Here is a 26964-nt window from a genome sequence, read left to right on the forward strand (position 1 = left end):
TTCTGGGGCCCCCAGAACAGGAAGGATGTGGAGCTTTTGGAGAGGGTCCAGCAAATGTCCATAAAGATGATCTGAGGAATGGAGAATCTCTCCGATGAAGATAGGCTGAAGGAGCTGGGCTTGTTCTGTCTGGAGAGACCTCATTGTGACCTTTCAGTATTTGAAAGCAGATTATAAATATGAAAGAATAGTGATAGAATAAGAGGATAATGATTTAAACTAAAGAAAGTAAGAGTTAGATAGATGTCAGGGGCAAGTTTTTCACTATGAGGGTGATGATAGGCAAGAACAGGCTGTCCAGAGAGGTTGTGAATGCCTCGTCCCTGGAGGCGTTCAGGGCTCTGGGCAGTCTGATCTAGTACTTGCTCTAGCAGTTGGCAACACTGTTGCAGCAGGAGAGGGTTGGAATTTGATCGAGTTCCCATCCAACCCAAGCCGTTCCATGATTCTATGAAGTATGTATGTTTCTGTCAGTGGGGCTGTATGATGTCCATCTATGCTCAGCTGCTGAAAGTCATGGAACCAGATTCCCTTCTCATTCATCATAGTCTAAACATAAAATTAATACATCAGAATACAGACAGATCCACTTCTTAATGTGGTGCAAACAAAGAGTAGTTCCACTGGAAGAAAAGCAACTATACACACCCAAAAAGAGTATATTCCACCCCACCCATTCAGAGTGATGGCAAGGAAAAAATTGCTTGGCTTATCCAATAACATCACACTATGAATGTTTTGTATGAAACTTTGAAAGAGAAATATCAGTTAAGGACTCCCATATATGAGCCTTTAAGGGTGCAGTGAAGGATACCTTGCTGTAAACTAGGTACAAGTTGAGGAATAAACTTTTGTTACAACCTCAGTAGTGAATATTATTTTGCACACCCTTGTATCTTTCAGTGCTTGAAACAGAATGACTGATTAGGTGCTGCTACGCTATGAGCAGTTTATAGTTGAAAGACCTAGGGGTTAAAGGGTGAGGAATAACATTACAGTTAAATCTGGAAACAGGTGAGCCTGAAGGAAGGTGTTACAGATTAAAGGGCTTTTATACCTATTCTGGAACCAAAACTTAATCACCATTCCTAAAACATGTTTTTCAGTAAGATAATTGTATCAAAGTGCTGAGTTATGTTTCTTTGGAGTAAAAGAATGGTACATTAAAAACAGTAACAACATAGAACATTCCACCTCGAGAAGAAAAAAGTCTTGCCAACTGCAACAGGGTGATTACAACAGGCCTCTGCATTAAGATAATCAAGATAATGTGGTAATTTTAGTAGTTATTGTTCATTATCTATTGTATTAGAATGTTTCCCTAGAGTTAGCAATATAGTATGTATCAGCATGCTACAAAGAAAAGATAAAAACACTGGATATTAAGCAAATGTAAAACAGTTGAAAATCTAATCACAATTGTACCTCTAAATTCAATCCCTTGAGAAACAACAGTTTGAATGCATTTAATTAATATATTTCATAGATTAGCTTGATTACTTTTTTCATTCAATGAAGTTATCTGCTAATCATACAGAGTTAAATACTATGTTCTTGTGTGTTAGTATGTAATATCTTGCTGGCATTAGATTGTTTCTAAGAGAAAGATCAACCAGTAATGACAGCTCATGAAGTTATAATTGAAAGAATATGGAGTTCTCAATGAAAACTGGTTAAAGCCATTCCTCAACCCTTGAAAAAGTTGACTAACATAATCACAATGAGTTGTATGGCCCTAAAAGGAGAACAAGTCTGAAGGAAAGCCTAAATAAAGGTTTAACTGCTCATAAGCAGTTTGAGCAAGTCATAAGATTTAGTTCATTAGGTCTTGGCACTGTAGTTAATAAAACTGCTGGGGATTGTGTCTCAGCTGTCAGTAAGACACCATACAGATGCAGCTGTTGTAAAACAGTAACTGTTTCTAGATCTCCAAAGTATGAATATCAGGTGCCACGATGTTCATTACCTGTAGTCTGCAGTGTTTGTAGAGGTGATAATATGTTCTGTCTACTTCCCTTCAACTCTATTTAATGCCCACAATGACTGATATATGCATGTATTATCCCAAATACGTTAGTATTAAACATAGTTAAATATTAACAAAGCTGATTTTATATATTTACAGTCATCAGTATAACATGAAATTAATAAAGTGAGTATAAAGCTAGATTTACTTGACAGTTTCATTCTTCCATTCCCATTTAGCATCTCTTGAGGAGGTCTCATGAGGAGAACTGCTGACATTAGAGGTATATGGCCCCACGAAGGAAAAAAAGAAAAGGAAAGGAAACATTTGGAAGATGGCAGCTCATTAGCACAAAGGTCTTTGCTGTTCCTAGGAGAAATGGAGGCTGGCCTTCCTCTGTATGATCACTGCCATCACTAAGCATCCCAAATGCAATAATGAACATATTTATGGATGCTTTCTACTCTTAGTTACTCGCCTTGTGTTTTTACCTGTAAATAATGTTTTTTTACTCATGCATATTCAGCTTGCCCTCTCTTTTTGCATGGTGAAAGTAGCTTGAACAGACATGATCCAATAAGGAAGACCAATATGTCCCCAATGTGATTATACTGTCCCTGCTTTTGTCAGTTATCAGAAATTATGTAGTTTGTCTCTTCAGTTTCATGCAGATAACCTATTTCCCTGTATTTTGGCAAAACATTTGTTGTTCACAATGAACTCCAGGATATTTATATTTTTTAAAGAAATATATATGGGTAGTTCTTCCGGTCTATAGACATTTTACTTGCAATGCCTTATGCTATAGAGAAATACATTCCTCATTTAGTTTTAGAATTTGCTTTAAGATACATTCAGTCAGTCTTGTCATGATGAATTGTCTTAGTTTCAGCTGGGACAGGATTGTTTTCTTCAGAGTATCTGGTATGGTGCTATGCTTAGGTTCTAGGAGAAAAATGATGTTGATAACACACCAGTGTTTATATTTGTTGCTAACCAGTGTTGTACAGAGCCAAGGCCATTCTAGTTTTCCAGCAAAGAAGATGGGAGGGGGCAGAATCAGGACAAATGATTTAAAGTGGCCAAAAGGGTATTCCATACTATATGATAGCAAGCAGAAGGAGAGTTCTGATGGGACTGGGAGTTCATCTCATACTACTCTGCTTACTGGGAGTTAGCTGAGCATCAGTCAGTGAAATTGCTTGTGCATCACTTGTTACATATAACCATATCTAAATGTTTTCATAGTTACTATGCTTTTCATTTTCTCTATCTTACTAAATAGTTTTATCACAGCTCATGGGTACTACTATCTTGTGTTAGTATTTTGTTTTTTTTTTCTTTCCCCCCACCCCACTGGGAAGCAGAAGAGTTAGTAAATGACTCTGTGATGGTTATCCACCTGCTAGGTTAAACCATAAGATTGGTTTGCACACAGTTTATGTTACTGTTCTGTCACATTCATCATGGTGCAGCTTTTTTGTTCAGTCTTTGTTGTCAGAACAAAAATCTGCTCAGGCCCAAGTTCACAATCATTACCTTGCATGATTCTAACTTTTGCCTTGAGTGACTATGCAAAGTCTGAGATCAGCTTTCACTTATTATAGTGCTTTTGTAGAATAGTGACTGCTTTTTGCCATACCTGTGGTTTGTACAAACCACTTTTTGTAAAAGGTTTACTGAGCTCTCCAGATATTCTTCCTTCATTCTTTTAATCACAAGCTGAGTTCATAAAAGTAGTTCACTTTGTGAAATTGCTCAGCTTCTTTAAGGACTCTCAGACAGTCGTACTCAATTGATTTGAATCCTTCTTTGAGAAATGCCACTTATTTCAGTCTGGGATTTCTTTTTTAAATGAGGATTATTATGTGATGATCATTATTATATGAGTTGTGGCTGATTTTAGCAATACCTGTCATACTTCAAATGCATTTTGCTCAGCCTTGTCAAGGGATTAAAAAAAAAAAAAAAAAAAAGAGGGGTTATAATAGCTCTGTAACAGAGGCTAAATTAACAGAAAGAATCCATAATCAAGTCATGGCAGCTTAAGGTGTTGCTGTGCATCATCAGAGCAATGATAACAGCTTGTGTGTGGTTTTATGGCAAAATAAAGGAGAATAAGGAGCTCATGTTTATGAACTAATGATGTTAGCTCATTGCTTTCAACCTGATAAACTTGTAACAAGTGGCGTGTCACAGTTACAAGTATGTGCACAAACATATACCATCAACCAGCTTGCCTGCATCGAACATCCAGATAAAACAGTGGTGGTGTCCTGAGCTGAAACCAGATATTTCATCTCTTTAGTGTGATGAGATTTGCCATTCTTCAGGTGAGTGACTCAACAGGGTATGGTGTTATTTTAAACATTCAAATTTACTCCAAGGAGCACCACCACATCTGTGTAACTCAGAAATTATATACACACACATATATGTGTGTGTGTTATTTAATAGTTATAGAGTCAAAGAAAATTTTGAATTAATGTATTTTGCACTATAATATACGTAGAGGTAAAACTTACTTTTTCTACATGCAAGTATTAAAAAGAAATACCATGATGTGAGCATACAAAACACAGCATTCAGCTATAAGTTTATTTCTCATAGGAATTAGTTGCCCTGGCTGTGGTAGGGAGTTTGTTGCTTTGCAAACCCAGGGAAGATGGGATAATGAATGTAGTATCCTTTCACAGTGCCTGAAGTATTTAGAAACATGACACAGCTTTTAAAGGCCCAAAACTGAGAAGAGGATTCCTGAGCCTTACTTGAGAAAGGATAAGCAGGATGATGCATTTGCTAATCAAAGACAACCATAGGTGGATACCAGAGATACCTGTGTCCTAAGAAATGGACACTAACAGCCAGGCCACCATTTGTTTCCTTGTGTAGGACTGAGAAGTAGAACTCTGGGGTAAAATTGAACAAAAGGAGGCAAAGCAGGGTCACATTTCCTTCATGAGAAGGCTGAACTTGATATGGAATACAGGAGTAAGGTGACAGCGTGGTTTTATTATGGCCAGACAAAGGGAAGAGCAGGGCTTCTGCAGGAAGTAGTAAGGTTTGAGGAATGATAGAGGGAGATAACCTTTCCTCCAGAGCTTTGTTTAGACTTGGAGGTGGTCCTAATGCTGCTCTTGAAGCCATTTTTGTCTACATAACAGTTTGTTTTTCTCAGGCCCTTCTCTTTGCCTGGAGTGCCTTTTAGAAGACAATGTGAAACGAAAACAAACAGTAATTAAGTTCAGGTAACACTGAATGTCTAACCTGAATCCACAAACACAAGGAATCTTTCAAGTCAAAGCAGGGAAACTTCATCCCAAAGTTGATTGTCTCAGTATTGTTGCAAACGCTGAGCTGAGATTATCTAACAGACTGAAACCTGAAAAAAAGAAAGAAGGAAAAAAAAAAAAGAAAAAAAAAGAATAAAAGAAAGAAAACAACAGCCTGATGATGGTGTTGGAACTTTAACTCTGTATACTCTGGCTCTTGTTGGCTCAAAAGGATAGTGTTTCTTACACTTATTGCTAGGCGCTGAAGGGATAGGCAGTAATATAAATTTTACCTTGCTCAACAAATGTACTGTAATATACTGTTCTGAGAACTAAAAAACTCAAACTTTCAGGTGTTAACAGTTCAAGCAAAAGGTCAAGTCTTAAAATGTGAGCTTATGTATTTACTGTAATTTGCATAGATACAATGCAGGGGGATTTTTCTCTATGCTACAGGAAGCAAGGAGTTCACATCAAAGAGCACTGAAAGGTGTTCTGTAAGTTCACAGAGTTAGAAATCCCTTTGGTCTAGATATCTAGGTAAAAATCTCATGAAAACAGGCTCTTCCATAACATTTCCAGTCATTTCTAATCCTAGCTGGCTCAGAAACATCAGACTGATAACATTTCTTAAGTTATTCCTGTAGCCCTGGCTTTGGTCAAACCAAGGAATCGTGTAAACTTCACAAACAAACAGAAGTCTAATAGCACCAAGAGCCTCAGAATAAAGGCTTAGTTCAAATTTAGTTCATCCATGAGTAAAAACCCAGAGCAATTCTCTTTTCATAATATTAGAAAAAATTCTTCTTACTTTCATTCCAGAATCATGCATACCAAGGCCTGGTCTGTGCTTCAGTTTCTCAGCTATACAATTCTGCAAGCATGGGTTTTCACAGTGCCAAAGGTTAAAGGTACTTTTTAAGCCACTATTACTATGTCAGGCATTTTATACTACTGTAGATTACCACAATCCACTGAAGCAAAATTTGGACTACGCTCGTTTGTCTTGAGGAGGGAAATATTTCAACATAAATATGACTTTCTACAAGAAAGAAAACAGTGAGAAGAAAGAGTACTTTTCTCATACCATGCTGTTCAGTGGCCCTTTCTTGATTGTTGGGGAGCAGGCAGGGTTGCTTTGTGTGCCCTCCCCTCTTCTTTGCACAGTGATATAACAGTGATAGATCACAAAGAACATCTTGTGCATATTCCTCTGCCTGTAGGTTTTGTTTTCATCCCTTGCTCATGCCTAAATTGAGAGATTTTGAACATAAATCATTCTTTGTTGTTACTTATCTTCTATCATCTCAGCTTGTCTGAAGTTTTGAAATCTACCCACTTGCTTCATAGTGCAGCTTGTCAAGTCCTAAGTCCTGAAACACTGGTATTCTGTATGAAGTGATTAATGGATTCTCTTTTTCTTGCCTTAGCAGAGTGTGGAGGTCCACATGGCAGATGCAGTGACATCCAGTGAAACATTACGGACACAGTTTTTGTACTTTTGTATAACAGTTTGTGACTTTATCTGGAAGTAGCGTGACTACAATCGAAATGAGTTTGCCCAATTCATATCAGCTGAAGTCAAGAGAGTAGATAATTGCTTATATCAAGTAAACAGTTTGTGCTTTACAAGTTTACTATGTACTTTAGAAAAGAGCAAATAGCAATTCAGTCTGCAGCTTGGTGTTGAATTTGCCAGTAGCTACCAGTTTCAAGAAAAATGAGATGTTTTCCATTGCTCAGTACTATTGTTTGCTTGGCCCCTAGAATACTCTATTCTTGAGCATAAAAACACAACATTGGCTAGAGGAAGAATCCCACACTAGCTAAGAGACACAAATATTTCAAAATCCCAGAGGTTTGTATAAAACCTCTACATTAAAGCATAAAGATAAGAGAGTATTACAAAGGAGAAGCACTCTGGTCTGTGAATAGAGCAGGAGATGACATATGGATGTGGAAAATCTTTTTGTGGGGGAAAAAAAACCAACCCAGCTCTTAAATTCAGCATTAACCGATGGATCAGACCTTCCAGCAGTGTCCTTTTAACTTTTCACAACACCTTTCTGTGTTTAGTACTCCAAAACATTGAGATATTTCCCAAAGAGAGAAGGCTGTTTTGAAACAGAAGTATTAGAAATTTGCAAATCAGTTTGTGATCTGTGGATGAGAAGTGTGAAAAGTGCACAGCATTATAACTACTGGTATCAACTTTTTGCTCTTTGGAAATTCTCCTGCCAAACTTATTAATTGCTGGTGAAAGCATCTCTTATTTCTTCAAGATTAATTACGTTCTATTTTTCAAGAAGTCCCGTGACCTATAGATATATAGATCCTATAGATCTGAGTAGTAGACAGTGAAACTGGCAAAAAAAAATTAACACAGGAAATAAAAAAAAAAAGAAAATAATTAGGATGGCTCTAAATGCAGCTTAATAAAACAGAGATATGCCTGGATAAGTACATTAAACTCCACTTACAATTCATATATCTGGTACATGGATATTCTCCCACTTTTAAGTGGAATTTTCTCTAGGGCTTGAGTATGTTGCCAGTGTATGGATCCATATCACCCATCTGATCAATCCTTTCACAGTCAAGAATTCAGAATAAAGAAATATAAACCAGAGTCTCCGGGAGCTACCAGCTACTGGCAAGCCATGTGCAAACAAGGGGATCTGAACCTAATAAAGCAAGTATATTGAAAGCAACTTTTCCAGTGGCAGTTTTTTCTTAAAGTGTGAGGGTAATTATTCAATTTTTGCTTTCTATACTTAAACAATTTTAACTTGCAATTGCATTTCTATAGCATGTGTTTGACCTCCAGTCATATCTTTCCAACCTAGAAAAAATTGTCCAGAGAAAAAAACACTATCCCATTCCCCCCTGAGGTACTTGCATACTCATCATAATTCAAGAGAATGATCAGAAAGTTCACTACTTTGGAGCCATCCATGTCTATCCCCCTCTTTTGCATCCTGCTCAAGGGACTTGATCCAGACTCCAGAAAATCTTGCTTGTAGGAAGGTTGTTCTGGTGACCAAGGATAACAGTCATCCATTTGCAATGTGTCTATCCCTTACTGCTGTCCTTGGTGAGTGCTTTCTGCTGGCTGGTTCTTCCTGCCAACTGGAGCTACTCTCTGCTACTCTACTAATTGCTCTCAGCTACTTGTTCCAACAGGGTATATTCTTAAGTAATCTTTCCCATCTCCTGTTTGATGCTTCACTCATTAAATTGCAGGCTGCTTCTCTAATTTGTAGGGGAGGTTTTCACAAAAATCCCTGCAGTGATCCAATTCTTTAATTAGGGTTGGCAATATGCAAAAGCCACAGACTCCTCACCCTAAAACCAAAGGTCACCTTTCATGCCATCATTTTCAGCCCCTGAAACTGAAATTCAGCCCAGCACCTTTCCCCTTTGTCCACTACTGTAGCACAGCTGGATTTAAAATTTCTCCAGTGTACAAAACGATACCGTGCTTTCTCCCTTTTAGAAACCTGGATGTTCATAACAGAAATACTTCTAAATACTGAAAAGCATGCTTACACCTTACTTTTACTTCATCCAATTCCATTAACCTCTTCCATAATTCTAAACTGCTACAAAATAGTTTATCATACTCTCAAAGTACTGAACATATCTCTGCAGTCTTCACATCTGTCTTCACATCACAGCTAGTGTTACTTTTGATGACTTTGATATGAGTGTTATTATATTACCACGCTGTCCTCCTAGTAAAGTAATAATTTTCAATGCTACAAGATCCTTAAATGAAGAAATTTGTATATATGCAAAACACTGACAAAATTATGCACATCTAATTCATCTTACAGCTGAAGAGATTTTTCTAGGTAGGAGACAAACTTGTTTTCATAGTCAAAGTAGAGTCTTATATTGTGTAACAAAGTATTCAGGCATTGCAGACAAATATTTCCCTCTTTCTGTTGCACAACTCATTAGCCAGTAGACCTTGAAGTTGCATGAGCTGAGAATCATAACCTGTAATGGCAGCACCTTCATTTATTTCTGGGGGGTGGGGGAAGAGAAAACAACAACAAAAAGAAATAAGAACATTCTCTGTGTTCACAATTAACCTTAAAAAGCTCAACATTTTGTCCATGCCAAAAGAGGCAAAAGAAAGAATTACAGCAAAACCCCTCTGACAACAGGCTAACAGTTTACTGAAAACACATACATAGCTAAATGCTAGCTAATCTGACAGACATATCAGGAAAAATCAAAGCTTATTACAAAATGCTAAAGTAAAGAGTCAGTAAAAATGTTCAAGTGTTGGACACGAAGCAGTGTGTTAGGGGATTATTTCCCTAAGGAACCATTGCTACCATTTGGTAGCAATTCCCCATCGACAACTACTTTTTGAAATCTGCCAGCTGGCCAGATCCTGATCCATTTAACATGCACCTTATTGACATTTTAACTGCTGTGGAGTTAAAACTGAATGACTTTGCAGGAGTGCAACTATGCTAAATCTGAACAATTATATGTGATAGCCAGCATCTAATCTTATCAAAAAGCGAAGTATTAGAAAATACATTTTCCACAAAATCATCTTGATTAACACTAATTATATATTCATTCAATAATTCTTTGTTGATTGATCTTGACTGCTTTATCTTTCTATTGCCTGGCAATGAATGTTATCTAGCTTAAATTTGAAACCGAAATACAAGACAAATATAAGAACTTCTTTAAAAATGAGAGAGCGGAAAAAAACATTGCCAAAACATCTAAATTTGTCTCTATGGGACACTCAGTGCCAAACCTTGCTGCTCTTTGTCTGGGATGATTTAAGGTTAATGAAATTAGTAATACTACAACTGGGGGCAAAACGTTACATGCAAAATGCAATAGGATTGTGAGTCATCAGAGAATTACATTGTACAACTTTCACGTGTTGCTGTCTCTCAAGATTTTCTTTCCCTCCTTTCATTACTTTTTCTTTCTATTTCAATTTTTGCTATAAATCGAGCAGTTGTTATTAATATCATTTAGACTTTTAAGACCAATGTTTAAATTGTTTAAATCTGGACATTAAAACTATATACATATCTATCTATCCATCTATCTATCTATCTATCTATCTATCTATCTATCTATCTATCTATATTTTTTTCTGTATCTTTAGGAAAAAAAAATATATCCTTGGTATGGATTTGTTGCTTAGTGCAAGACTCTGGTGGGCTCGAAAAGAGTTCATGGTACTTTGTGGACAGATACTTCACATACCACTCCTGGGCAGCAATGATGCCCCTCCCTGGGGGATTTTGTAGTGAGTTTTAGGTAAAATACTTTCAGAAAGTGAAGATACAGATGGGGACTTTTTCCCTGTGCATCATCCAATATTTCATTTTATTTGTCTTAATTGTAACAATATAACAATCAATATATAATTTAATTGAAATGTTTCAACAACGGTTCTGGAATTCAGTTATTATTGGCTTAACCTATTGAATTCTATTGCAGAAAAAAAATGCTGAAGTAATTCATAGTTTTTAACAAGGATGCAGAAAAAGGAACAGCAGGGAGGATGTTAGAACTTTTTTTTTAATATGCAATCCTAGTTTCTTTTTGATTGAAAGTCACTGTGGTTCCAGCCAATTTCACTATTTGTCTTTTGCTCCCTAAGAGATGGTTATATATTCAGCAATGTACAAGAAACTGTAAGATAAAGCCAGTGATAGTTTGTTTTATGGGTATTCTGTACAGTAGAACAGGAAAAAAAAAAAAATGAATAGAGAGCGTCTTTACAAACAAATACCTTAAAAAAGGACGAAAAGAGTAGCAGAGATGGCTTATGCAATTTTCATTTCCAAGTTTTTTGTTATTGTACTGAAGAGTTGGAGGCACAGAACATATTTTCTCCCAAAGTACAAAGTGGCCTGACAAATTCTGCTCCCTTTCTGACTGTATCGGGATAAAGATACAGTCTTACTGTCAGAATGATGAAAGCATAAATAATGTCAGGGTGAACTTTACTGGGAAAGATGTGACAAAGGATAGTGGCTAAGTTGATGGACATCACATTACTTTTTATGTGTTTGTGTGTTAATAATCTCTTTAATCGGTTCTGAAAACAGTTCCTAGAGAAGTTTTAGTACAGTGTATGAGAAATTTACCAAGAGAAGATCACAGATAAGCAGAGTAAATATTTGTAAGTTGTTACTGATGACTGAACACATATGTATTTTTGGCATTGCATCTGAAATTATGAACAGTTTGTGAAGGAGTGCCCGGCAGGCAAACAGTAGGTTAGCTACAGTCAGTCTTTCAGAAGACAACCTTATTTAAGGAAAGATACACAGAGATTTTCAATGGAAAATATCAAGTAATCCCACATGAATGCAGTGTCAACAGGAAAACCAGCTCAGTTAATACAGAAATCTGTCTACAGCCACAGATAGGCACTCCAATCTATTTCTTGTGCCCTGGATAATCTGTACATCACACAGTCCTTCATCCTTGCCCAGGTGCAAGATGGCCTGATAAGATCCTTCCTTCTGAGCTTCTGCAAGGCTCTTCACTTTCTGTCTATCTTCTTTTCAGTTCCCTTTGCACTCTGGCATTTCACCAGAAGGGAGAATCTGCCTTGTCTGAAGCATGTCTGAGGAAGAAGACCTCAGCCCTGTCAAGTGAAACTGCAACAGTGGCTTTTCCAAGGACAAAATTGTCCACAGAATTCAGGTTTCTTCTATTGTATGTTCATGATTCACTGATGAGCACTTACCTGTCATGCAAAAGAAAATGTTCTTACCAAGCAGATATGGATCACAGAATCACAGAATCATAGAATGGCTTGTATTGGAATGGACCTCAAAGCCCATCCAGTTCCAAACCACTGCCATTGGCAGGGATGCCACCCACCAGCTCAGGCTGCCCAGGATCCCATCCAACCTGGCCTAGAGTCCCTACAGGGATGGGGCACCCACAGCTTCACTGAACAACATGTGCCAGTGCCTCACTGCTCTTTAAGTAAAGAATATCCTCTTAACATCTAATCTAAATCTCCTATCTTTTCATTTAAAGCCATTCCCCCTTGTCCGATCACTATTAGATCATGTAAAAAGTCGGTACCTTCCTGCTCCCTTTGAGTACTGGAAGGCTGTGGTGAGGCCTCCCCGGAGCCTTCTCTTCTCCAAGTAGCTCACTGTTAAATGTGTTATATGGATGGATAATCAAGGATAATAAGGATTGTTCCTTTCTTTAAAAATAAGTATTTTCTCCTAGTTAGATAAAATACTGATACTGCTATTATGAGCAATTAACATGACAGATTTCAAGAGACAAATATTTGTAAAGATGAGGCAGTCAATGGGAAACCTAAAAACCTTTACAGTACATGTGATCTGATGTTTAAGGAGTGAATATATATTTATAGTGCTTAAGAACTCTCAATGAAAAATAGTCTGGTTTGTTAACATCTAATCAGAAGACTTCACACTGAGCTGATAAAATAAAATGGAACTTTGTTAGGGCACTGTAAGTTGATGCAGTGTTTTGTTACTGATAGTCACTTTCTTAGCAAGTCTAACAGTGTTTGTATGATCTAATTAGAAGGGAAACTGAAAACAAAATGTTATCATATCTTAAAATGGGGACTCAAGATGAGTTAGTGGAAGTTTTAACAGGCTGGGAAGGAAAATGGTGATTAGTAGCATGCATGCAACTTAGAAGCTTTGAACTCTTACATTTAAGGAATGTGGAAAATTAAAAATGATATAACTAAAGATGTTTGGCTGCTATTCTTCCCTTTTCTTCAGAAAACTCTTCCTTGGCAGGGGAAGTGGTGTAAGAAGACCCATGGAGCAATGTAAAGCCCTGCCAGCATTGGTCTTTGATCCAGACTTTGGAGGAGGCACAGCACTGCTTACCTTACTCTGGAAGCTTGCTGGGACTAAGCAGAGTTTGCCCATGTGAGTAGCAGTCCCTCAGCAGCATCCAGCCAGAGTGAAACCTTCCAATGCCCATCACAGGCAGTCCACAAAGTTCGGGAAGTCTACACGACAGCCAGACCCACAGCAATGGAACTCTCTCATCTTCCACTGGAAAAAAAAATCTCACCTCATTGTGTGTACACACTCATGTGTAATCAGTCACACCACAGCTGTGGTGATAACATTATTGTTGACTGACCACAGGAACTGTAATCGCTGTGTCAATCTAACACTTTTTTTGATGAGATCAAGGCAACCTGGAGACAAAACCATCTGAAGTTGTGGAAGCCTTATTTCATGTTTTCACTGATGACGAAGCTGAAGCTTGTAGCAGTGACTTGTTTTTCTTGGTATACAGAAGTGTGTGTGTGTGTGCGTATTGATTTCAAAGCCCACCAAAGTCAACAGGGAGTTTCCTATTTATCACTATTGGTTTTAGCTTAAACCCTCTGGGACTGACATTTACGGGAGCTAGCAACTGGGCAGGGACTCCAGAGATCAGGTTTATGCAACTGCTTTTTCCATTTGTGTCTTGATGACCTAAGTCACCTCTCCCCATGACTCAATTTTGCCATCTGCAAGGAGGTAGAAAGCTTGACCTTCCTTCAAGAAGGATTTCTTTCTTGGGATGAAAATCTAAAGGCAAGAAGGATGAGATGAGCTGGGTATTTTTATTCTGCACATGGAAATCAGACAAGAAGGTGAAATACATATGGTAATACAAGTTGACAAACAAAATCCATTTGTATGAAGTGTTTTTGCTTGCAGAGGGGAAGTTCAGTTCTCAGAAGAATTTGTTTTCTGTTAGCAAACCAATTTCTCATCCGCAGCTGCAGAGATTAGTAATCTGTGGCTACCGCACTGCCTGTTCTCCGAGTGTGTCATTATCAGACCCTTCTTAATCACTGAGTTAATGAACAAATGATAGCTAAAGCTGATTCCTAGCCTTAAGCCCGCTCTTAGAGAACATGAGAAGCAAAACTCTCCTTCCTTCTCCTTCAGGAAGGATCAAGAGATAGGGTTCATCTAGGAACCATGCTGAAAAGAGAAATCTGGAGCCTGATCTAATCAGTGGAAATTCTCCTCACCTCTGTAGAACAGGGTTTTAGTCCCATATCCAAAAAATAAATAACATGAATATTCCAGTGTGTAACTGTATCTTTTAAGATTAATCCCTGATTGGCTTCCTGTGAGCTGTGGCAGACAGAAGTGCTCTGGTAAGAAGCAGTTTTAAGCATCTCCCTCATCACAAAGCTGTAAGAAAAGTTCTTATCAGCACCCACAGCTATTACATGTGGATGATTGTTCCACAAATCTTCTGCCTAACCGATGCATTTAAGAACATTTTTTAGCAATGGCCAAGTTAAGGTTATACATTTGCATGTCTGGAGGGCATTTTGGAAGATAGTGTGGCTGCATACTTGGAATAAGTGAAGTGAGTGAATCTCAAACACTCAATGAAATTTTCATTGGTTTCTACAGCTACTGAAATGGTGTGTGTGTGGGGGGGGGGAGCTGAAGTCCAGTCACATATCTGGAAACAAGGAAAAAGACGTGGGATTAAACAATATCTCAGCTCCCCACGATTCAGCAACAGGAGCTCTTTGGCACACAAATCCTCTATTAACCACAGTTTTGGAACCAGCCTGATGGTCAGGGAGCACTTTGTATTTGCTTGATAGATTTACAATAGGATTTCACTGGCCCTCTGCTCTGTGTTTATCTGGCCCTCATTTTGTTAAGCATTCAAAGCAGTACCCTTGGGCTCTGACTGAATGAGAACCAAAACTGATGAACTGAGATGGCTGAAATTTGCACATCTTGTTCAGGAGTCCATGAATCCTTGGAGATAAGTGAGGAAATCTTTTCGCTGAACTGGTTTGGACAGTCAAACTTGCCAAAGCATCAAAGTGAGTTTCTAAGTGCTGCCACTACAAGATGGAATCTGGAGTGTTTTCTTTCACAAATAGAAATGTTAAATACAGCAGTTCATGTAAGTCAGGAGCACCCTAAAATAATTGCTATGCTATTCTGCTTTCAGCATGGGCAAGTTTCAGTGAACAACATGTATCACACTGAAGTTCAGTGAGAAAAAAAGTGGAAATGGAACTTAAAAGCAACACAAAGTGACAGTAAGTTTCTAAGAGTGAGGGGATGGATGGGTGTTGGAGGTGCAAGTCACCAAGGCTGGCCTCAGCCCATGAGAGGAATGATCACCTTGAATGCCAGTAAAAAAAGTAGATGGGGATGTAACACAATCTTGGCTTCCCGCTTCCTCAAATACAAATGAAATTACAAATGCCGTAATGTTGCTTTTAACCACAAAAATCTACATGCACCGAAAGACTTAAAAGACGGGAAAATCATTTTGTAGATGACAAATACTGAAGAATTACTCAAGTAAGAGCCCCATAGCCTACCATTCCTACTTACTTTGGAGATACACAATAAATAGCTGAGATATAATGTGAAACTTGCTCCTCATTTTATTCAGAGAATGTTTTCATTACTTCTTGTAGGAACAACAATTTTGTCTATGGTGGCATCCCCCACTAACGAAGGAGTACAAAGGAAATGTATAAAAGCAAAAATAACAAGATTTATCCCTTTTATAAATATTTGCTCTTGTAATAAATAATCAATCTCAAAATATATAAATTTATTGTTATAAGGCTTTTTTTTTCTTCATTTCTCTTAAAAAAAGAAAAGCAATATTAGTAATAAAACAAACAAACAGAAAAAAAGATTACAGTTTACCCTGCCCTCCAGCCACAGATGTAAGCCACATTAAACATTACAGAATTGCCTAATGCTAAGATGTAATTGCAGATCATAGTTGCGTTGGTCATTTTAAGGAACCAGACCCACGGCTTTGATTTGGTGTCTCTGAATCAGCCAAATCCAAATACAAATTCAACCTTAGTTGTTTAATGTTGGAAGCGTGGCTCAGAAACCACCTCAATAACCTTGTCTACTAATTCTTATGGGTTTTGTGAATGAGAGATCTGGAGTGTGGGTAATACTTGACTTCTTTTTATTTATTTATTTTTTCTTTGTAAAATTATTCTGACCAGAAGATTGCAGATATTTATGTGGTTTTATGCAGCCTGATGTAATTCAGAAAGGGTCAGGACATCCTGAATTTGTCTGTAAGTGGACTAGCATAAAATTACAGAGAGATTCAAGTCCACATTTTGGTATCTTTCCACATGTATTTTATTTAGATAAATATCAGCAAAGTACAACCAGCCAGTACAGAATGATATTTTACTAGATTTTACTAGAAATGGAAGCTGTGACTCTAACAGCCTGGCTTAGTTTTACAGAAAATTGTGAATTTATGTGTTATTGCTGAGTTATTTTTTTTCCTGTTGTCAGGCATTTTATTTTTATTGATAACATCTGCAACTGAACCCACATCTGTTTACCAAGAAACAACTCCTTTCAAGTTGTCTGTTCATGAGAATTTCATCCCATTTTGCAAGTTAATATGTATTTCACACAAAAAAATAAAGCTGTAGTTATTTGCAAGACAAAAAAGATCTACCCTTCTAGATGAAGGGGCTTCTCTAAAGAGCACAAACATAAACCTCCGAACAGATTGCTGCCAAGTTCTCCTTCACATCACGTCTTTGCATACTTGAATGCTTTATGTGCAGTCACACAGTTTTGACAAAGGAAGGCAACTTTCACTTCAACTTCTCTTCCTTTCTCATTGCTCTAGTTCAAAATCAGTCAGGGTTCAGCCTGGCCATTCTAATTTGGGAGTTTTTACACTATCAGTCTTCACTTCTAAGCTCTCCTATACTGGTAGTTCTGAATATCTAAGGTTAATTATAATAATTTTGCAACATTTCTCTATACAGGCTAGTCCTAAAGCCAATTTTGATTCCTCTGAATGCTAGGTCTTTTACTTAGCTTAGCTGCTTAGGAGTTAGATAGTCACTTAAAATGACCACACAAAGATTGTATGAGAAAATCATTGAAGAAAACAATCAGTCTTAGGAAGGGACACATTGTCATCAGCAGTGCCTATGTTTTCCTGCTAAGCAGTGAAAGAGAAATTATCATTCTAGACTCAACACCACATACTTGGAGATACAAAGTTAGGAGAGATGAAGTCAAACATAAGAATTACATGTCAGAACCACTTACTTAGGATCTTTTGAAGCCGTTCTTATGCAAGTAGTATAAAAAAGCTTCTTCTGGATACATATTTTAAATATATATCACTAATCTGTATCTACAAATGTTAGAACTAATGATCTAAACCAGGATGACAGAATGATAGAATCATAGAGTCATTAAGATTGGAAAGACCACTAACACAATCTACTCCAACCATCAACATACTATCACCATGTCCACTAAACCATGTCCCTCAGTGCCACATCTATGCATTTCTTGAACACTCCCAGGGACTGGGAGTACCAGTACCTGACCACTCTTTCAGATAATTTTTCCTAATATCCAACCTGAACATCCACGGTGCAACTTGAGGCAATTATTATTAATACTGATTAGGGCCCGAAGGTTTATTTTATCCTCGAATATTCAAGACAACATCAAACCTTGTAATTTCATTTTAAGTTAAAATGTCCTGAAATTTTGGCTTGGGTATGTGTATGTCCTGAGACATACACAGAGTCAGCAACAAAGCCCAGGCGTTCACACTTCCATCTGGTCAAGGAACTCTACAGCACCATTAGACAGACAAGAACCTAAAATTCACTATTTGACTCATTTGCTCAGAAACACTCCAACCTGCAATGACAGTATCTTAGTTGCACACTCTTATACCTAAATTCTGCAAGAATCTGCAGAAGCACCTGATACAAGCAAGTGTGCTCTGAACAAGCCTAGAAATTGGTAGGCCAATGCTAGAGAAAATACTAGAGTGAATCTTAGATACTAGAGTAAGGGAGGATGTTGGTTGGAGGGTGGTCAGTGAAGTGGAAATCAGACTTGTCTTATCCAGGTTGTTGAGTAACACTGGAATTTTCAAACGGAAATCTCAGGAACAATAGTGGAAGCTTTTTTTTGTACACTTCCACACAGCAATGTATAGCATTTGTAGAACTAAGTATTAAATAGCACAAAACTGGTTAAGTATACATGTATGCATATGAACATATACTTGTATGTGAATATCTGTGCAGTTTGCATGGAAATGTACTATTACTGTTCTTGTTTTCTGGGCTTCCTTGTTGAAAACAGTACCGAATGATTAAAAATGGTGGATCCACTCTGTCCCAAGAAGAATCAGTTACATTTAATCTGCTCCTCAGAGCACATGTCTGAAAATATCTTGAAAGTTTAAGGAAACTTGCTCAGAGAGCTTTTTAGTCTTACTGTGTACATAGAGATATAGAGAACTGTCTACTGACACAGAGAACAAAAACTTTGCTGTTCTTGATATTACTGAAGGCTTGGACCTCTTAAATGATAGTGGCAGTAACCAGCCTTGCTTGGACAACAGAATTCTGTATTGTAGGCAAAACACCATAACAACAAGGAGCACATGCTTCAAACCAAAATATGAAAATAAAATATAGAACAGTAGATGGGGAGAGAGATTTGCCACCTTCTAAGTAGGTTTTTAAATCAAAGGGAGACACTGTGATTAGATTAAGGCCCCAGAATGGCAACAAGTTAGCTTTTCTTTTGAACTCTGAGAGGCTCCCAGGATGAAGTGGTGTTCAAAGACAATTCCTTTGCATGAATAATATGGGGGAGGGTTTAATTACCACCTCCTCCTCTCATTCTTCATCTTCTCTAACCAGAAAGCTCAGGTTTCAGTAGTTTTGTTTCTCACTGACACAGTGGCAGACTGGGGGAAGGGAGAGGAGGAGGTAAAACTACAAGGCTGGGAAAAGAAAGGGCAGCAACCAGTGAGCTGTAGCAAAAAGGACAAAAATTAAAAAGGAATGGGAACTTCTTCCATATACAGACCAATATCAAAGAAAAAAAAAGAAAAAAAGAAAAAAAAAAAAAGAGGGGGAAGGAAGGAAGGAAGGAAGGAAAGTAAGGGAGGGAGGGAGGGAGGGAGGAAGGGAGGGAGGAAGGGAGGAAGGAAGGAAGGAAGGAAGGAAGGAAGGAAGGAAGGAAGGAAGGAAGGAAGGAAGGAAGGAAGGAAGGAAGGAAGGAAGGAAGGAAGGAAGGAAGGAAGGAAGGAAGGAAGGAAGGAAGGAAGGAAGGAAGGAAGGAAGGAAGGAAGGAAGGAAGGAAGGAAGGAAGGAAGGAAGGAAGGAAGGAAGGAAGGAAGGAAGGAAGGAAGGAAGGAAGGAAGGAAGGAAGGAAGGAAGGAAGGAAGGAAGGAAGGAAGGAAGGAAGGAAGGAAGGAAGGAAGGAAGGAAGGAAGGAAGGAAGGAAGGGAGGGGGGAAGAGAGGGGAAGAGAGGGGAAGAGAGGAAGAGAGGAAGAGAGGAAGAGAGAAAGAGAGAAAGAGAGAAAGAGAGAAAGAGAGAAAGAGAGAAAGAGAGAAAGAGAGAAAGATCCCACTGACATAATGAACTGCTAGGTAGGACAGTATCAGAAAATGTTATATTTCTGTGCAAAACATTCCTGGGGCTCAAAACTCCTCTCACTCAGATCTGTCACATAGCTATGTGGGAGCAACAGTATATATTGTTTGAGCAGCTGCAAATGCAGTTTCACTCTGCAACAGACTCAGAGCAAGAGTGAGTGCATCCTTCTGTTTTCTGTGTAAGTAAACACCAAATTCATATCACCCTTATATTTATCTTGTTACTTGTCCTCTTTATAAAGGATATGAATTTCTGTATTGTTCATGTTATTGGCCAGTAACACTAAGCAAAAGGCAAGCATAAGTCCTTATGTGATTTCAGATCTTTTCAAATACGGTAGGTTCAGAATAATAGAACTGAGCTCATATAATATTCACAACTGAGAACAAAGATGAGAAATATTATTGGTGAATATTGTTAATAGCTTACGATCATCCATATTACCACGTGTCTGGGCAGATCTCTCAATATATCTACAGTGAGGGTGCCCTCTCTGGACAACATGAATGCTCTCAGCACACATGTGAGATTTAGGGATCTTATATTTCCTCACTCCAACCAGTACAAAGCTCTGCCTGCAACACTCAGCACTGAATCCCCTCTGGCCGCTCTCTCCCAGACATGTGCCAGCTGAGGCTCTCCAACATGCGGCGTCCGCAGCCGTCTGAACCACACGCACTTCCTGACGTGAGCTTTTCCCTGCCAGGACTTTGCACTGAGTCAGCTGGAGCCGATCACCACAAAGCTCACATTGGGCAACAGCGGCAGTGTGATGAAGCAGATTCCTCCCAGGTTGTTCTGTTTCCAGCAGTTTCTGACTCATTTCCCAGTCGTGCCAGGCATTGTTGGGACACCCTGCAGAGAGGTTACAGCCGGGTTTGCTCTCCTCCAGCTCCTGCCTGGTTGGAGGTGAAAGGGAGCAGAGCAGAAAGTTGGAACACACTTCATTGGGTCCAACAAAAGGACACCAGAGACCTGGATAAAAGTCTTGTGCTTCTGCTGATTTACCCAACAGGATTTGGCCCAGAGTCCCAAGAACATTCTCAGGACCTTGGTCCCAGATCAGGTTTCCACATCATTGGCTCCTGTACTAAACAGTAATAGGTCCTACTGGAAAAGCCCTTGGGCAGCATTTCCACCTGAGCATCTGAAGACTCATCACAAGGACATCAAAGCTTTTGACCAGGTTCAAAGTGCTTATCCACACTCTGGTTTCCCTGAGCCTCCAGCACTCACCTGGAGAACCACACTGGCCAACACAGAAGCAAGAAGCCTCACAGGTACTCATACAGGCAAGAAACAAGGGCATACAGAAAACAGACACTTATTCCTGGCATTGGAGCTTTTTCTAGCCTGTAGAGATGATCCACGAGCACATGCTGTGGTTTTTTTCAGCAAAGCAAGCCAAATCCTGTACCACACAAGGTGCTGCTTGGGTGTTTACCAGCAAGAGGAGGAGGTGAGAAATACTCAGTGGGGCAGTAGGGAAGCAGGAAGCTAGATTCTGAAAAGAATAATGATTTTTAAATTTAACTTTGATAAAAGACTTTTCTTTTTCAGAAGAAGGATTAGAGATGCTCCAGCTGACCCTACCACCACTAACAGGCTCTGCCCAGCTCTGTGCCATAGTAATCTTGGTTGATGGTTTGCATTTTCCACAACATTGACCGGCTGCTGAGGAGTTTGATCAGCCATCCAGAAGATGGCAAAAAAAAAGAAAAAAAAAAAAAAGAAAAAAGAAAAAAAAAAAAGAAAAAAAAAAAAAAAAGAGAGAGAGAGAGAGAGAGAGAGAAAAAAATGACACCAGAGGAAATAGAGATTCCCAGCAGCAGACATGAAATAAGGAGTTAGGGCAGTTAGCAGCCCTGCCATCCCTGCTCTGGCTGCCCAAACAACCATCAAACTACCACAGGGAACACTGTCTCCTGGAGCAGAGAAGATAAAGAAAGAGGCATGTACGAATCACCCAAGATTAACGATGGAAAAATTGAAAAGATTCATAAAACAAAATTTTCACTGAGCCAGAATCATTATTAATCCACTGCAACTCCCTGTGACTAAGATCTGTTAAACTTCATCGGCATTTGAAAATGTAGATGTTCCATTGCACAGAGACCTAAGTGCTAGTATGTTCAAGGGGCAGTAGTTGTAGTGGGCATTTGTCATTCATGCCTTAGACTATTTTTCTTTTTAAAAGCACTTGTCACCTTGTCCCTCTAATTTCTGTCAGGTTGTTTTAGCCTCCACTATTTTCATATTTACAAATACATATTTAATATGTCAGTGTGTTTAACAGTCTGTGCCAGTTCCTATGAAATTATCAGAAAGAGATAAGTTTCAAAAATACGAAGGTATTGTGAGTGCTGGCTAAAACAAGTGGCCAAAAATCACCAGAATGATTTCCCTTATTGAGACAAATATGGACACACTCTTTATTGGACACTGTTACTTGGGCAAAATAAACCTTTGAGCCTTTGTGCAAAGCAACAATGACATTCAGGATTACAGTCTCTTCAGTTGTAAAAGGAGACCATAGGGATAAGACAAAGATCAAATATTTTGCCTCATGGGAATAAAAGGACAGTAGGCACTACCAGGGTGCTCGTATCTATGTACTCCTAACACAGATATTTGCATTATCTCTCAGCTGAAACAGAACCCTACTCATGAGAGTTGGTTCCATCTTACTTGTCTCTAGAGAGCTAAAGTATCAACATGTGAAAAATCACAGAGTGGTTGACAGGGATGTCTAGAGGTCCTCTGGCCCAACCCCTGCTCCAGCAGGGGCACTCAGAGCACGGGACCCAGGACCGTGTCCAGGCAGCTTTTGAAGATCTTCAAGGATCAATTCAGATGTAGCCTCACCCCAGTGCTGAGCAGATGAAAAGGACTGCCTCTTTCAACTTGCTGGCAATACTTTGCCTTAGGCCGCCCAGGATGGATACTGTCAGCATTCTTCGTGGGAAGGGCACGCTGCTGGCTCATGTTCAACCCAGTATCCACTAGGACTCCTGGCTCCTTTGATTCAAAACTACTTTGCAGCTACACTTTTCCACTGACGGGTTGGTGACAGGCAAAGAGCTAAAGTGCAAGGGCAGAGGAGAATCTGAAAAGCTCCTCTTACATTTCAGATACCCATTTATGAGTTATCATCACTTCAGTCCTCCTTGGCTCTTTGGTGCACCTGCATACTCCTTTTGAGCATGAAAATGGAAGTTTCTGATTGTTGTTTTTTGTTTGTTTAGTTTTTAATTTTTTTTGCTACCTCCTATTGAAAACAAGTGATACTGCCTACGGAATTTTTAAGCTTACATTAAGCTTACAGTGTTTGTCTGAAACGAAGTGAAGAGGCACAGATCTGCGTATTGGTTAAATAAATGCTACCGGTTCACTGAAATTCATAGACCTTTACTTTCTCCACCCATAAGAGAGGATCTAGAGCAGCTGAGCAAACTCAGAGGCAGGATACGAGATAAAGGCAGATCTGAGAAGGAGGGTTTGAGGTTTTGTTTTTCCACTGCCTCATCTGAGATACAACAGTTAAATCTGAGGAAGAGATTAGCTGGCACACCATCATTATGGACCAGGTGTGAGAACAGTATTGATACACATTGATGCTGTGGAGGTATCCCTGTTAAGGCTTGGAGCTGTGCTTGAGCAAGAAAAGTCTCCTTAGGAATGTCTGTGTTCACTCTAGATGTAAGCTCTCCCCTAGTCTACTTCTGTTTTTACCGTTATTTCTCTATTTCTGTGCCTCCACCCAGGACATTTCTCCTTCCAACAAGGATTACAACTTACATAGATGAAGAAAACCCCCTGATCTTCAAAGGGCTGCAGCACATTGCCATAATGCTGTCATAGTATGGCTTAGTCCCGTCAATATAGGCAAGATCAAACAGTATCCTGGAGAGTCAGGATGCTATTGCATTACAACATGATTCTTCCCCATGACAGATTTGGCCAAAGGCCAGCAAAGTGGGTCTGCTCAGAGTGAATGGACTCAGAGTAATAGAAAGAAGCTAGAGATTTATGCTACTGCAGTTGTTTTAATCTCCACTGTTCTTACGTCCGAAATCAAATCAAGACACTGTCCCTCAGTATTTCAGGCTTATCCAACCATCTGCAAACCTGAAGTATGAACTTTGTATCTTGTATGTCATCACTGTAATTAAACATCTTCAATTTTTCTTTCAAAAATGTATTAATCAAGTAAATCAATCATTAATTATAATTAATATAAATTAATATTAAACTAAGGTACTGTGACCCCCTTAATGCACCTGTGTTAGAAGACCTTGTGTCTACTTTGCTCTGGAACTTGCTATATTTGCTTCATTTATGTAGAACTGAATGCAATTGAGCTCATGCTGCATACTTAGTCACAACAAACAAGATGAGTCACAGTATACACTTAGCTCAAACTCACTGGAAAAAAAAACAAGTGCTAAAGAATTTATACAATTATGTAGTCTAGTGGGATCTGAACAAGTGCAGTTGACTGGGTGAAGAGATGAGCTTCCATCTAAAGTCTCAACAACTGGATACCTGTGAATTAGAGTCTGTTTACTGGCCCTGAATGGCCACGTTATGGTTTAAATTCACACAAGTGATTTTTTTCTGGTTGAAAAGGTGATGGCTTTATTCTGTTGGAAACATTTCCCAACTGTGCATACATCCTGTGTACATCATTGCCTGGGGAAGCACTATCCGGCACAGGCCAAAACCACACCAGGAAAGATGCTAAGAGTGAACTTAAAGCAAGGTTCATTATGGGACCAGGATGGAGCCTGCTGCTGGTTCTGCCTGACTTGGTAGAGTAGACATAGCCTGACATGCTCTTAGATGAGTGTATGAAAAAGGAAAATTGTTTTCAACCTCAGAAAGCCGAGACCTCTACAGGTCACAGTGAATGTCATGGGAGAACAGACAAGGCTCTCCCAGGTAACTACTTGCAGACCAGATACTTTTTAATTGTCATGTTCAGCAGCATCCTGAGTTCCAGCTGGATGACAGATGAAAGGTGGCAGTTTTCCTCACTAGTCACAGACAAGGAGTGTTTGCAGATATCAAAGTTTAAATAACAGCTTCAGAGCACTACACTAAATCATATGTTAAAATGCACAGGCCATTGTGTGATATGTAGATGGTTATTCCAAAAGTGCATTAAAGTTAGTGGTATAAGGTACATTTAATCCAGTAGAAACATGCACATCCCAGAAATGCTGAATACATTTCCAAAGTCAGAGCATTGCTGTCTCCTCCAGCAACAGTGGAGGGTAACCACTAACTTCTTAGACACCAAAATATGCAGCAGATAGGGTGTTTCTTTAGCCATTTGAATTGTAAGGGACCCTTAAAGGCTGTCCAGTCCAACTTCCCTGCAATGAACAGACACACCTACAGCGTGATCAGGTAGCTCAGACTCCATCCTCTCTTGAATGTCTCAAGGGACAAGGCATCCACCACCTTGTGACAGTGCTTCACCACCCTTCATGATCCTTTAAGAGTTAGTCCACAGCACAGTAACTCTCAGTTACCCTCTACACTAAGCTACCATCTGCCACCAATGATGAAAAGAGCTTGGACAGCTTGGGCTGAGGCAGCCTGTGGTGGGGACAGCAGGGCAGTCAGCCTAACAGGGGAAGCTCATGCTTCCTCTTGTTGCATTGGAACAGGCTGCCCAGAGAAGTGGTGGAGTCATCATTCCTGGAGGTACTTGCTTAGGAGAACTTTAGACGTGGCACTAACAGATAGGGTTTAGTGATGGAAACTGCTTGATTAGGTTTATGGTTGTATGAGATGGTTCTGTGATTCTGTTATTCAATGATTCTAATTATTTGCATTGCTTCCATGCCTGTGCTGCTGGACACTAACACACACTCCAGATACACTGCCTGTCACTGGGCCAAAACTTTCAGTAACTTTGTGTCCACCTGACCAACGAATAGCTCAAACAGCTCAGCAGGCATACACACCAACCCAACCTCCTTCTCAAACCTTAAACCAAAAGACTCATGAAGGCCAGAGGTCTGCCGGAGCAGCTGAACACAGATGCTTTGTAGGGTGGTGACCCTACTGAGATGGTGATGACAGGGAAGGGCAGTCAGTTTAATAGCATTCACCTTTATACCACCAACATCCAAAATGATTTACCACGATTTCTCTATTTCTGTGCCTCCACCCAGGACATTTCTCGCAAAATGAATTGTGTTCTTGACAAGTTAGCTAGAAACCATGCATTTAGGTAAAATCAGAAGTTTGGGTGAACTGCTTACTAAGTATCAACTACAGACAGAAGAAAACCCATAAATATAAACAAAAAGGTGTGCTGAGCCCCTGTCTAAATTTCATAAAATGGGAGAAAGTTTGACTTATTTATTTCAATCCATGAAAATTCTGTTTCAATTAAACTGAAATTCAGTGAAAACTGAAACTTCATTTCAGTGAAAACTTCATTTTGGTGAGTGATGTACCTTTGAAGGTCCAGATCCCCATGTGTTGGTTGCCATGTAGCAGCTGAGGATGATAACAGGATAGCAAACACCAAGTTGCTGGAGGCCAGGATTATGCTCCAGGTTGGCTGACACTGCCTGCATTCCAATTAATAAAGGCAAAGCAATTAATAAAAGCAAATACCTCCAAGCAGCATGGGGCTTTCTGAAAACCCCTGTAAAGCAGGACTGTTCTGTCCAGCTTCTCCATCTGAAGGCATCTGGGAATGTGCTGGACTATTTCTCCATTCTGTGAGCAGCCCAATGGAGGTGAGAGACCCAACACTCTCCCAGGTGAGGAGATGGTTCTCTTCAGGAAAGGTCAGGGTCTACAGACTGGTCAGTATCAGTTTTGCCCTGAGCTTGGCAGCAGTAAAGTAGCAAGGCTGAACATGTGGCATCCTTGAGCTGCCTGGCTCTGGTCAGTTTATTTTACTACTATATTCATAGTCTGCAGGTCTGCCTTTCAACTGCACAGGCTCTTTGTTTTCTGTGATGCTATCTATGGATCCTACGTGGAATATAATGCTGCTGTTCAAAAATAACTTTGAGCCATTCTAAACTGGGCTTTCACTGCTGTCATAGTAGATAACAGGCATGTGATTAAGTCACTTCCCTTAAATTAGACTTCATAAAAAGAACCTCCAACTGATCCACTTTTACTTCTGCTCCATGCTGGTTACACATGAAAACTCACTACTTCATACCATCTTGAAGGGCATTTTTTGCTGACAATCACAGTTCACCCCAGCCA

The 26964-nt window shown here is 39.3% G+C and overlaps 1 protein-coding gene across 16 annotated transcripts in view; it reads right to left on the minus strand.

The window, feature by feature from the left end:
- The window catches only part of LOC146761696 (uncharacterized), a 131349-nt gene that overhangs the window by 103058 nt on the left and 1327 nt on the right, over positions 1-26964 (minus strand). For 7 of the 16 annotated variants that reach the window (XR_014942449.1, XR_014942447.1, XR_014942451.1 and 4 more), the window contains exons 2-3: positions 26193-26309; positions 13131-13301 (exon numbers count right to left, since the gene is read on the minus strand). Coding sequence is in view for 4 of the 16 variants with exons in the window: in XM_085537021.1 (XP_085393147.1) it covers positions 26193-26309 (117 nt within the window). In the remaining 12 variants the exon portion in view is untranslated. Of the gene's footprint in view, positions 1-2767; positions 2912-5233; positions 5349-11136; positions 11987-13130; positions 13302-13392; positions 13546-26192; positions 26310-26964 lie in introns of those variants that run through there. The other 9 variants (XM_085537021.1, XM_085537020.1, XM_085537022.1 and 6 more) reach the window with 6 other exon arrangements.

The sequence above is a fragment of the Coturnix japonica genome, chromosome 2, assembly GCF_054131305.1.
Source record: "Coturnix japonica strain WE chromosome 2, WE-NBRP24, whole genome shotgun sequence".
NCBI lineage: Eukaryota > Metazoa > Chordata > Aves > Galliformes > Phasianidae > Coturnix > Coturnix japonica.